This window comes from Helianthus annuus, chromosome 10 (assembly GCF_002127325.2).
Source record: "Helianthus annuus cultivar XRQ/B chromosome 10, HanXRQr2.0-SUNRISE, whole genome shotgun sequence".
In the NCBI taxonomy this organism is placed as follows: domain Eukaryota; kingdom Viridiplantae; phylum Streptophyta; class Magnoliopsida; order Asterales; family Asteraceae; genus Helianthus; species Helianthus annuus.
In genome coordinates, this window is record NC_035442.2 from 130,904,848 (window position 1) to 130,917,370 (window position 12,523).

The window sequence follows — 12,523 nt, forward strand, 5'->3', positions numbered from 1 at the left end:
AATCCATTCCTATCATTATAAGAAGTCCCTCTTATTTTAACGGAAACAAGGACAGCGGGTCTTTATGTGCCCCCTTCTTGCCATAACCATAGCAGTTGGCGTCCTTAAAGTCCTTGCATTCATGAGTCTTGTGATCCATCTTTGTACAGATGCCACATCCCCTGGTCTGCTCATAGAAACATTTTCGAAGTGCTTCTTCCCGCAGGTTTTACATTCGGGTTTTGCCTCCTTTGGCTTGGACTGGTTATAGCTTGAACCGGTCTTACCCTTTTTACCACCTTTATTTGGGGTATCATCGCACCTTCGCTTATGATCCTTCAACGCACGGTCCACGGCGTTGTTTATGGCTATATCTATCATAGCCTGTAACTCGGTGTCCGTTAAGTTCAGTCTTGCATCCTTATTCTGATCAACGGGACGATTGTAAGCTTCAGAGGAGTCAGCCCTGATGAAGCTTTGCAGACTGCAAACCAAGCAGTAATAATTTGCTGAATTGTCGAACTTGATGATTAACACTACTAGAAAACATGGTTTTTGTCATGTAATTTTTGGTTACAAAATGGTAGCAATTTCTTTGTTGTCACCAGTTTGCCACCGAAAATACGGTGACAAAAACACCCGTATCAATTGCCCTATTGTCACCAAATAGCCACCATTTTTATATTTTGCTACCTTATTTTTACCACCACAAAATTGGTCAAAATTATTTGCCACCGCTTCATGTTTGCTACGCTCCGCATTGTTTGCCACCATTTAGCCACCTATATTGCCACCATTTAGCCAAATATTGCCACTATTTAGCCATTATTTTTTACACCATTTGCGAGTTTTGATACCATTTAGCCACCGATATTGCCACCATTTAGCCAAATATTGCCACCATTTAGCCACCATTTTTTTCACAATTTGCGAGTTTTGATACCATTTAGCCATCGATATTGCCACCATTTTTTTACATAATTTGCGACCTAGTTGTGACCGCCTTGGTATAGTTATTTGGTACCATTTACTGATTACTGGAATATTGGTTTAATTCAGGGTTTTTTTTCTCCCTGCTATTTTCATCAAAATACATATCAATAAAGCTACAAATAATATAAAAAAAGTCTAATAAAATCCCAAAATTATATGAAACATCTCGTTTTCAAAAGCATATAAAAAATACCAACTAAAACATAAAATAACTAAAATTTCCCTAATAAGATAAACATCTAAACATTCAAAACCAAGTGTTTTATAACCTATCTTCGAACTGTAGCTGTTAACATAACTTCAATTTGTGACATCCTATCAAGCATAGCATATTTATTCACCTTATCTTTTTCTTTTTCAGCCAACAACCCAGCAATAATTCTATTAAACCTTTCTTTTTCTTCATCTTTCTCCTTAACGAGCTCCTTGATAACTAAGTTCAACTTTTCAATCTACAAAACAACCAATAAATAGAATCAAGAAATCAGAATTTAACGAAAAGTAATAATGGGTCAAGTCGGTTGTAAAGAAAACAAAATACAATTGTGAGCTACAATTCAAGTGCTAGAAGCTAAATAGCACGTTCCAGTTTGTTTACATATTAAGAAGGAAATTATACTAATTTTAAAAACATTTTTTTGTTGGAAACAACCTGTAAAGAAGGTGTAATCAAATCAATATGAAATTCCTTAACATTCTCACTAATTTAAGAGCATCAAACCTAACAATAGAAAACAAGCATCGCAAACCAAACAAACATAATAACAGTGGGAAATGATACAAATGCACAAAAGTTATTAGTCTAAAAGGATTAAAAATACCTCAGGGTCTTCCGAGTTCAGTGACCAAGGCTAGGCAACAACTCACTAGTCGAAAAAGACACAGCTAGTCTTGGGATCAAGGCTTCTTTCCTTTGCTATGTAAACACGGGTCACTACCATTGCCCAAGCCATACACTTTTCCTTAATATTTTTTAAGTTAAAAAGAAACTAAAAAAATATCAAAGTTTTACACAAACATTTTATCAAACAGGTTGTACACATCACCAATAAACAAATACATTTGGGCCTCTATTCGTATTCGTCTTGTTGTTTAGTCGTGAAATGACCATTCACTTCACAATAAGTCAATAACAACAACTCAGTGATGTAAGTATGTAACTTTAACCTAACTCGAAGCTAATTCAGATTCACCTGATAGTTTTTGCAAGAGGAAGATGTTATGACTTATAAATACAAACAGAAGCCCTAAATATTCACATGATCATCACAAACTATGCAATAAGTCAATAACAACTCAGTGACGTCACTTTGACCTAATTCGAAGATAATTTCGATTCAACTGAAGGTTTGTTCAAATCGTTCATCGAAGCTAATTTCGATTCAGCTGACTGTTTCTGCAAGATCTATACGTTGTGAGTGGGAAGAGATGAGAGGATGTACCTTGCGTTTCCATATGAGAGCTTCAGAACTGGAGGTATCAGATGGAGGATGAGAAGTTTCAGAAGTTTTGTTCACGAGCTTAGAACGAAGAAGAGCCATTGCTAGAGCGAGCTTCAACGGTTCATCTGAACCGGCGGTGGTGGTGGTTTGCATACTACCGAATCTGAAGAAGAGCCATTGCATAGAAATCGTAAAAAGGTGACTAACAAATATCACAACAATACAAGGAATATTTTGCATACTACTGTATCTGAATTGCACATTTGCATTACGGAACAGAAAGATACTTACCGTTTGCTTGTAATGTAGTGCACATTTTCCGCACTAAATGTAGTGACAAGCTGCCAGTAATCCCTTCAACAGATTCAGCATTCTTTCCTTTGGACAAAATAAGCTGTGATGCGCGTGTATAACTAGATTTTCTTTAATTTAGTTCCTTCTTCGAACCAAACTCAGATCTTAATCATCAAACTGAAACTAATTCAGATCTGATCATCGATTCAAAATATTCTTTCAGCCGATTTAAACATACATGAAACAGATCTGATATCGATGTTCTGATTTTGTTCTTAAAAAAAAACTAAAACTAATCGAAACAATCAACTGAATTCACAATCGCTGAAACAATCACCGAAACTGATTTCACTAAAATCAACATAAACTAATCGAAACAAAATATTTTTAATCAAATGAAGCAAATGAGCTACTAGAATACCTCTGCCTCATTTTCAGATTCACTGTTTGCGTTGATCGACATCTTGGCATATCTTTTCTTCCAAAGCCATGTTTTTTGGTCCATAATTTGCTGCTCTGGTCACAACAATCCCACACAAATCAAATAAACATAAACTAAAGCCAAAAAAAAACAAAGGATTTTTGAAAGAATTACTCTAGTTAAGAGAAGGCTGCATTTTTACCATGAAACACTGGTAAGGAAAAGTGGGATTCTAACTTAAAGTTGAAAAAATAACTACAAATATATAAAGAATGAAAAATAATTACCACTGGCACCATCTTGATGTGTTCTTATCTGCATGTGCAGTCTTTCAATAACGCAAGGAAAGTTCTGGCACATTTCATTTCGATTCGAAACGGTACTGGTCGAAACGGTACGGGTCAAAACGGTTCGCGTCGGTTCAAAACAGTACGGGTCGAAATGGTTCGCGTCGGTTCGAAACAGTACTGGTCGAAACGGTTCGCGTTGAAACGGTACGCGTCTAAATGGTTCGCGTCGAAACGGTACAGGTCGAAACGGTTCGCGTTTAAAAGGTTCGCGTCGAAAAGGTACGGGTCGAAACGCTATTGCTATTGAGTTGAAATTACTAAACTAGTTCATGAAATACCTTCAATGACCCTCATTCCCTCAACAACTCTAGCCATGATGAACAATGAGTGAAGTTGGCCTTTGTAACTGTAATGGCAATAGTCTCTCTTGTGTAAACTTGACCCAAACTAACAGCTACTATAGTCTAATAAATTTTTGTTGAAAAGAGCTTATATAGGTTAACCCCCCAGTTCCCCTTCTACATTGTTAAAAGAAACTTAAATCATTGTTTAACACTCATGGCTTGAAGGAAAAATAAACCAACATAAAAAAATGTATTATATGGAGTAAAGTTATAATAAGCTCATAATCTAATAGGAAAAAAGAGGAAATACATCTTGAAGAATGCAAAGTTAACCGTCTATTTGCAAACAAGAACCTCTGAAAATTTATAAATAGAGTAAAAGCATCAAAACAAACAAAACACGAAGAAAATTAAAAATATAAAAAAACACAACAGACTATGGATTGCCATGCTTGCAGCTAGTGACCTAAAATGGATTAAAAATCAAAACTAGTGAATTAAATACTCATGACAACAAAATTAGTACATGTAAAAAATCAAAACTTGGGACTGGAAAATTGGGACAGAATAGAATTAGTTGCTTGTGGGCTAGGGCAGAACAAAACTACGAACGAGCATAGACTGCATATGATGTGAAAAATGAGTCAACATCCATTTCACATTGTCACTCCATTCATTAGAAAATTAACAAAATTGGGACCATAATTAACCATAATTAAAGCTAAAAACATGAATTTACCCATTGATTGAGGTCGACGTTGAACTCGTAGAATGTGACGTGAGCAGCGGTGATTAAGATCTCCTCGATGTATGGATCCATCCTCTCGAGGACAGTGAGATTGAGGATCTTCGTGCACTTTTGGTCCAGATTGTGCATTAATTTTCCAGTTTGAGACATCTTGGATGGTGAATTAGGGTTTCAGATCGATAGAAATACTTTAATTGAAACCCTAAACCCAGAGGATGATGAGAGAGACGTCTGTTTGTGTGTTTTCTGAACGGGTTATACATAATTAATTGAGCACGCACATCCACTAAAAAAATAACCCGTCTATTTGAATTTTCATGTTGTCACCGATAAAATGGTCACAATTAATAAATATATTTTTATTTTTCATGCTTTTGCGTATTTTTCCCATAAGTTGCCACCGAAAATAAAAAGGTGGCAAAAATTGCAACCACTTTGCTACCGTATCATGATAAATACACCTATTTTAATTTTCGTGGCAAATTGGTGGCTAAATTTGCTACCATTTTTTTCGATAGCAAATTTTGGTCACAATTGCCCAATTTTCTAGTAGTGTAAATAGCCATGGTGTAAACCAACCATATAGGCCAATAGATAGTATTTATTTGATTATTTTTTGCCTAGGTTTTTAAATAAACCATCTTTGGCGTTTAGACGGAATATAATCCTTCATATTTATTAGACAAGGGACATAAGTCACGACTGTCAATGTCGTACCGACATTTTATATAGCACAAGGCTTGTTCCAAAGGACTTTTCGATGGCACAGATGCCTTGTCACTAGGGTAATTTTAAAACATAATCAATGATTCCTTTGGATCGGAAAATTTCATAATTCATTGCCTTGACAAGAAGTTATGAAATAAAACTATCTTTTTCATGTATACATCTTTGCCCGTAGGTATGCATCCCAGATGGATGTTTAGATGCATATCATGTTCGACGTTTATTAGCCATGATTCCTATTGATCATTTAGGCTAAATAAGGGGTTTGGGAATTCCTAATATAAAGATGACAGGTGTGATTTTATCGCATCACTGTTGTCGGGAGTGTTAACCTGTTTTCAGGTGTTAATAAGGATTTGAATCTCTTTTAAACAGGTTTTACCATCTTAGCCAGGTCTTTAGTGACATTCAAGCTAGGTTATACCTTTTAAGATTCTTTTTAATACATATACTAGCAGAAAAGGAATAATAGTTATTTTATTCAGGATTTTCATTATAACCCTAAATTTATAAGCTAATAATGGCACAAAAAGGCCTAGTCACGTAGACAAGTTTAATTTATAAGCCGGAATTCTTACAAAATCGAGGCATTAAGGTTTGAATCAAAGTTCATTGCCCTTTCTAGACAGGGAGTTGTAGGCTACCGCTGTCTTTAGTCCCAGAGGACGTTAATCATAGCCCGTGGGCACTTCATCCTTAAGGGATGATTATTTTAAATAAGGGAATTTAGAATAACCCATTTTAATAATGACTTATGTGATTTTATCGAATCACATTTGTCAAGCATATTAATATGCTTTCTGATGTTAACAAGGTTTTGAATCTTTTGAATAGGTTGTACCATCTTGGCCATGTCTGCAATGACATTTAGGCTAGGTTTTACCATCTTGGCCATGTCTGCAATGACATTTAGGCTAGGTTTTACCATCTTGGCCATGTCTGTAATGACAATTAGGCTAGGTTTTACCATCTTGGCCATGTCTGTAATGACAATTAGGCTAGGTTTTACCATCTTGGCCATGTCTGTAATGACAATTAGGCTAGGTTTTACCATCTTGGCCATGTCTGTAATGACAATTAGGCTAGGTTTTACCTTTAAGATTCTTTTAATATTAACGCAGAGCAATCCTAAGTTGAGATGTTAACAATGATCTGAATCTAATTGAGGAACTACCATCTTGGCCTTGTCTCAAGGTGACATATGGCTAGGTCTTGTCCTTTTTTAGATTTTGCCATTTTATTATAATGGCAGATCTTATAATAGGAATGTTATTTTAAATCTAACCATTCCTTTAAAATTCAAGCAAATACATGGTTGCCCTAAATGGGACTTCTAACTAAAATGACTTGCCCATGCAAGGGCTATTCAGAAATAACAAAGGAAACAAAATATAACGAATTAGGATTAGTCCTATGTTCTTGTCTAGACTCAAGAGTGTGCAATTGTGTAACTGAGATTAAACACAAAAGGCTAGTGTTTAATTCACTCAGTGTTGGCTCTGATACCAACCTGTCACACCCCTAATTTCCACGTGTCACCGGTGGGCTCGGTGGGGAGTATCGTGACGTAATAGATTGTAATGTTTAAGTATCACAAACAGTCGAAACAGATCCACAGGCGGATCAAATAAAAAGGAAAACTGTTCAACAGACTTTGACATCTAAAGCTTGCGAGACTTGAGTAATGATGCCTGGAATAGCCAGCCTATTTCGTTTAGTACCTGCACTTAGCCTTTTTGGAAAATACGTCAGTTTGCACTGGTAAATACGACTTAACTGACTCATTTTGAAAAGAGTTTGAAAATTGATTTAAATGCACTTCGGCAAAAAATATTTTATAACTTGGGACAATTATTCAAAATAATCTTGTATACAGTTTTACTCATTTGTCGTCCATTAGGGCCGGTTTGTAGGGCCGGACTTAAGTTAACTGACACGCCACAGGTATAATGCCCACAAGGTCGATTCCTTATAGTGGGATACCAGTTTTACATAATGCAACTGTCAGGTGTACGCCTACACCCCGTGCTTAGGTCGTGGCCATTTCATGAATGATGCCAAGGATATCCGGGACATGGTCATTTAACCCCCAAGGGCCATACTCCAAATAATACATATCAAACAGGTTATGTAAATACATCAATCACAATACGATTTAAATGACTACATACACCCGACCAAGCGGTACTTTTATAGTATCGTATCCCAAGCCCGTATAGGGAAAATAAGTTAAGGGTATTTACCTGAGCAAAGTATAAATCAAATACAGCAAGTGCACGTAGCTTTTACTGGGCTCCTAATCTGAAACGAAGGTTTTTTTTATAAACTATTAGAATCCTAACGGGTCTTTAATTTAGCCTAAGCTTAGACCGGTTAGTTTTCACAAGAAGGCACGGTTCAAACGCATGATAAAGCGAAGACCGGCTTAGAATGTGGTTTTGACCCGACAATCTTGTATACTTGTTTGATATGGGCAACTTAAACACATTCTGAATTTTGAGACAAAAATGATATGGTTTGCCCCGTTTCGGCTAATATATGTAAACTAGTTACATAGACCGATCCGAACGCGAAACATGCGTAACGGGTAACCATAAGAGTCATGAACATGTTCCTTAAGTTAATATGCCTTAAATATGTTGTGAAATCAGTAGGATGTCTTCTATTATGCCCAAAATGATTTTAAACACAAATTACACCTCGTAAGGGTATTTTGGTCATTTAAAAGGTTATAAAAGGGATTAAATACGTTTCTGAGTTTCGGATCTGATGTAATCAGTAAAAATACTCAATTTACTAAGTTATATCAGTAAGGTATAACTTATATGTGAAATCTATCCTTTATGACCAAACTATGCATCTTAAGGGCATTTTGGTAATTTCACATAAGCCTAAAAGGTCAAAATCGGAAATCTGAGCTTAAGACCTTTGCTTACTGTTAGATTGTAAATATTTACTAAAAATATCAGTAAGCATCAAACCTTATATTTACAAAATGGTTTTAATATATACTATGTGTTAAAAACTCTTAAAAAGGCGATTTGGAGCCATTTCCGGGTTTTTTAAAAAAAAACTGATATTTTTATTATTCCAGAAGGCTCAAAATACTTTATTTATCATATTAGATTAGTAGAAAAAGGTTTGGGGTCTAAAGGATTTGTAAAACTTATTTTATAGCCCAAAAGGGCAAAACCAGCAATTACCGAATCAAGCTTAGAACTCTAAGTTATGCTCAGCCTAAAAATAAATAAAAATCTCTAAAAATCCCGAAATATTATATTACATAAGTGGGTAATAAGTTTGGTATCAAAAATTAGGTTTAGATATGCTATATGCTAATTATCCGGTTTAATTACTAAAAAGCTTCTTATTTACGCTGATGAGCATAACTCCTAATCTAGACCTCAAACTGATGTAAAATTTTAGGGACAAGTCTATAAATCAGTAGTGAAGGTTTCTATTCTTTCACTTTATCAAAAATCACATTTTAGGATGATAAGGGCATAATAGTCAACATTTAAGCATTTAACGGAATCATGCATATGAATCGGATAACTAATGAACCAAGTTGTATAATCTCAGAGGGTTATACTTATAGGTAACTTGGTCCTATTAGAGCTCTAAGGTATTCCTAATTCATGCTCAAACGGGTCAGAACTGAAAGTCAAAGCATAAGTCAAACTATGCGACTTTCGGTCCCGAACCAAGCTTAAACTAAAAATTGTCGAGTTGAACATGTTTAGACATGTTCTTACATTAATTACCAAGTTATATTAATGTCAAAACAGGTTGCATAGCTTCTACATTGCTAATTATGCATTTATTTGAAAATTAGCTTTCTGTTGACTTTTTATAATCAAGTTTGACTCGACAATTGACCTAATTAGAGTGGGAATCAGAGGGTGACCTTTTAGAGGTTTAATGCCCACATAATTACCAACTCATAGGTACTTTGATAATGAAATTTGACTGGAGCAATTTAGATTAATGACGAAGTCAAACCTTAATTACGACGGTTTGACTAAACGCTAATAAACTAAGCAAAACTGAATTAAAGGAGGTTAAGCATACTTACAATAGTCCTAAGCACAACTAAGGATCACTAAGAAAGATGCTTGAGCTCCAGGAACCTCCAGGAAGTGAGCTTGTGAAGTTACAAGTGAATGTGCAAATGAAAACCCAAAGTTCATGGCCTTATATAGGTTTCTTGGATCATTAAGATCATGCCAAACAAGTCTAGGGTTGTTTCCAGATCATTACAAGTGTCCCTAGGCCTTAATATACCAGCAAACAAGCCCATAGAATAAAAAACAACCATTTTAAGTCGGTTACAAGGCTTTAACAGGCAGCTGTCAACATTTTCTACATCTGGGGACCTTAGGCGGCCCGCGTAAGGATCCATAAGGATCTTACGCGCCCCGCATGGGTACTCTGATCCGGTTACAAAGTTTCAATAATTGCACAAATGGTCCCTGGTCCTTCCAAACTTGATTTTTGGCTCATTTCTTGCACTATAAACCCCCAAACTTGACTTTTAAGGACCCCAAGTTATAAACCAACTTTGTTAGGTCCCCGGTAATTCAAACGATCACCAAAAAGTCTTAAATTTCAACGTTGGCGCTTTTAACCCCTCGTATACGAATATTGTCATAACTTTCTCATACTTTATCGAAACCTTGTGAAATTTTTATCACATATTCTTGTGAGTATAATTTATCATTACAAAGCTTCGGGTCTGCTAAAAGATCACTCAGAGGTATACTTTAAACATGTTGACACATTTAGCCCCTGCAGTTGTAATTCCTCACTTTCTTTCACAATTAGCTTCGTATGACCCATGATTTATTCTTTTAAGGGTATAAACATCATGTAGGGTTATTGAAAGACATATTTATTCATTGTTGACATTTTGAATCCTTTTACACACATAGATTCCCTGTTTGTCAACTTTAGTCCTTCATACGTAATCTTTCACACGTTAGAGCTTATGACACGTGTCAATACATTATTGGACATGAATTTTCGAGGTGTTACAATGAGGAACCCAGGTACGAGCCATCGACTTCATACACATCCTATGAAGACCCAAGGTATGAACCTCCTCCCTCATACTCATATTTTGATGAACCAAGGTATGAGCCTTCATACTCATACTTTGAAGAGTCAAGATATGAGCCACCACCTTTATACGCTTATTATGAGGAACCATGGCGTGAATAACCCACCTCTTATGAGTACTATGAAGAACAAAATTTCGACCCTTATCCATCATATACTTATCATGAAGAACAATGGTATGAACCATCTACTTCATATGAGTACTATGAGGAACCAAGGATCGAACAACCGGATTCAAGCCATGAGGATCCCGATCCTTACTCTATCACCGACATAGCCGATAGGATAACAGAAAAACTCAAATTTATCGAAAGATGCATAAAAGAATCTCGCGCAAGGGAAGAGGAGTCCCGCGCAAGAGAAGAATTAAAAAAGGAAGAAACGATAATTGTGGAATTAAAAATGGAAGAACAAATAAGTGAAAAACCAACTCATGAGATAAACAACGAAAGAGGTGAGACCGATAATGTTAAAATTCAAGAAGAGTCTAATTTTGAAGAAATTAATCTCTTGTCACCTTCTTTTGAAAATCATTGTTTAGTAACCACTCATGCTAAGTTTTTAAAAGAGTTAAACACTAATACTAAAATCGAGGAAATGATAAGTGTTAAGTTAACTCATGATCAAACTTCACTAATAAAAGAAGATCCTTTTGAAATTAACATTACACCGGTTCCATGTTTTTTTCTCAAAATTCATTTATTAGTAATGTCACCATTGATAAAGATCTTTGTGTTAACATAATGCCTAATTACATTTTTGAAAAATTAAGTATTAGTGATTTTGCTCCACTTCAAATACCCATTTTTCTATCCAATCGGAAAGTAATAAAATCAATCGGTGTAGTTGAGGATGTCTTGGTTCAAACAAATCAAATGGTTATTCCAACCGACTTTGTCATCCTCGATGACGCTCCTCTAGTCTTGGGAAAACCTTTTGTAAAAACTCATGAAGCTTTGAAAAACCGGAAATTTAACAATCTACCTCTTCAGTTAGGGGCATTCAAAAGGAGCATAGATCTTGAGCGTTCAATGAAATATCCTTTTGGCAATAATGACCCCCTAATTGAAGATGAGGATAAGCCACCCGATACAACTGAAGAAGTTGACCACTTTGTTGAAGAAGAGGTCGCCATAGAACAAACTTTTAAAGTTCTTGATCTTGATGAGCCACAAAATAAGGTGTCTTCTAAAGACCCACCCCTTGAGCTCAAAGAACTTCCGAAAGGTTTGAAATATGCTTTTCTAGACAAAGATGGTAATTTACCTGTAATTATTTCGTCTAAATTAAGTAGCGTAGAAAAAGAAAAATTAGTTAATCTTCTTAAAAAACACAAAAATGCGATTGCTTGGAAGCTTGTAGATATTAAAGGAATAAATCCTTCCATGTGTACGCATAAAATTTTAATGAATGATGACTACAAAACAGTAATACAACCACAACGTAGAGTAAATCCCAATATGCAAGAAGTGGTTAAAAATGAGGTCATCAAACTACTTGACGCCGGACTAATCTATCCTATCTCCGATAGTCCGTGGGTAAGTCCCGTCCAAGTAGTCCCGAAGAAAGGAGGTATGACGGTAATAACTAATGAAAAAAATGAATTAATACCAACAAGAACCGTCACAGGATGGAGAGTTTGTATAGACTATAGACGATTAAATGAAGCAACGAGGAAAGATCACTTTCCTTTGCCCTTCATTGATTAAATGTTAGAACGACTATCCGGTCATAAATTTTACTGTTTCTTGGATGGGTTTTCATGTTATTTTCAAATTCCAATAGCACCTGAAGACCAAGAAAAGACGACTTTCACATGCCCCTACGGAACTTTCGCCTATCGACGCATGCCGTTTGGTCTATGTAATGCACCTGCAACATTCCAACGTTGTATGGTAGCTATTTTCCATGACATGATAGAAAAGACAATGGAAGTCTTCATGGACGACTTTTCTATCTTTGGAGATTCATATGACCAATGCCTCAATAACCTTGAACGAATGCTATCCTGATGTGAGGAAACTAACCTCGCCCTTAACTGGGAAAAATGCCATTTCATGGTAACAGAGGGAATAGTACTCGGTCACAAAATCTCGAGCGAAGGAATGGAAGTTGATCGAGCAAAAGTAGACACTATTTCTTGATTACCTCCACCCTCCTCCGTTAGA

At 35.8% G+C, this 12,523-nt stretch overlaps 1 protein-coding gene across 22 annotated transcripts; it reads right to left on the reverse strand.

Moving 5' to 3' along the window:
* Window positions 1–1,100: 1,100 nt before the first annotated feature.
* LOC110885626 lies at window positions 1,101–4,792 on the reverse strand. Of its 22 annotated transcripts, none has more exons than XR_004870118.1 (6): window positions 4,503–4,792; window positions 3,130–3,219; window positions 2,706–2,755; window positions 2,415–2,577; window positions 1,794–1,906; window positions 1,101–1,424 (listed from the first exon to the last, which is right to left on the reverse strand). XR_004870118.1 is itself a non-coding variant. In XM_035978897.1 (6 exons), exons 1-5 carry the CDS (start codon window positions 4,659–4,661, stop codon window positions 1,839–1,841), a joined length of 558 nt encoding a protein of 185 aa, XP_035834790.1. In that variant the 5' UTR covers window positions 4,662–4,792; the 3' UTR covers window positions 1,101–1,424; window positions 1,794–1,838. The 22 variants fall into 22 exon arrangements, 8 of the variants coding, with proteins under 8 accessions (XP_035834790.1, XP_035834788.1, XP_021989014.1 ...); XR_004870129.1 differs by having other exon boundaries at window positions 2,706–2,891; window positions 4,503–4,774; XR_004870126.1 differs by having other exon boundaries at window positions 2,706–2,891; window positions 3,130–3,224; window positions 4,503–4,774.
* Between the last annotated feature and the right edge of the window lie 7,731 nt (window positions 4,793–12,523).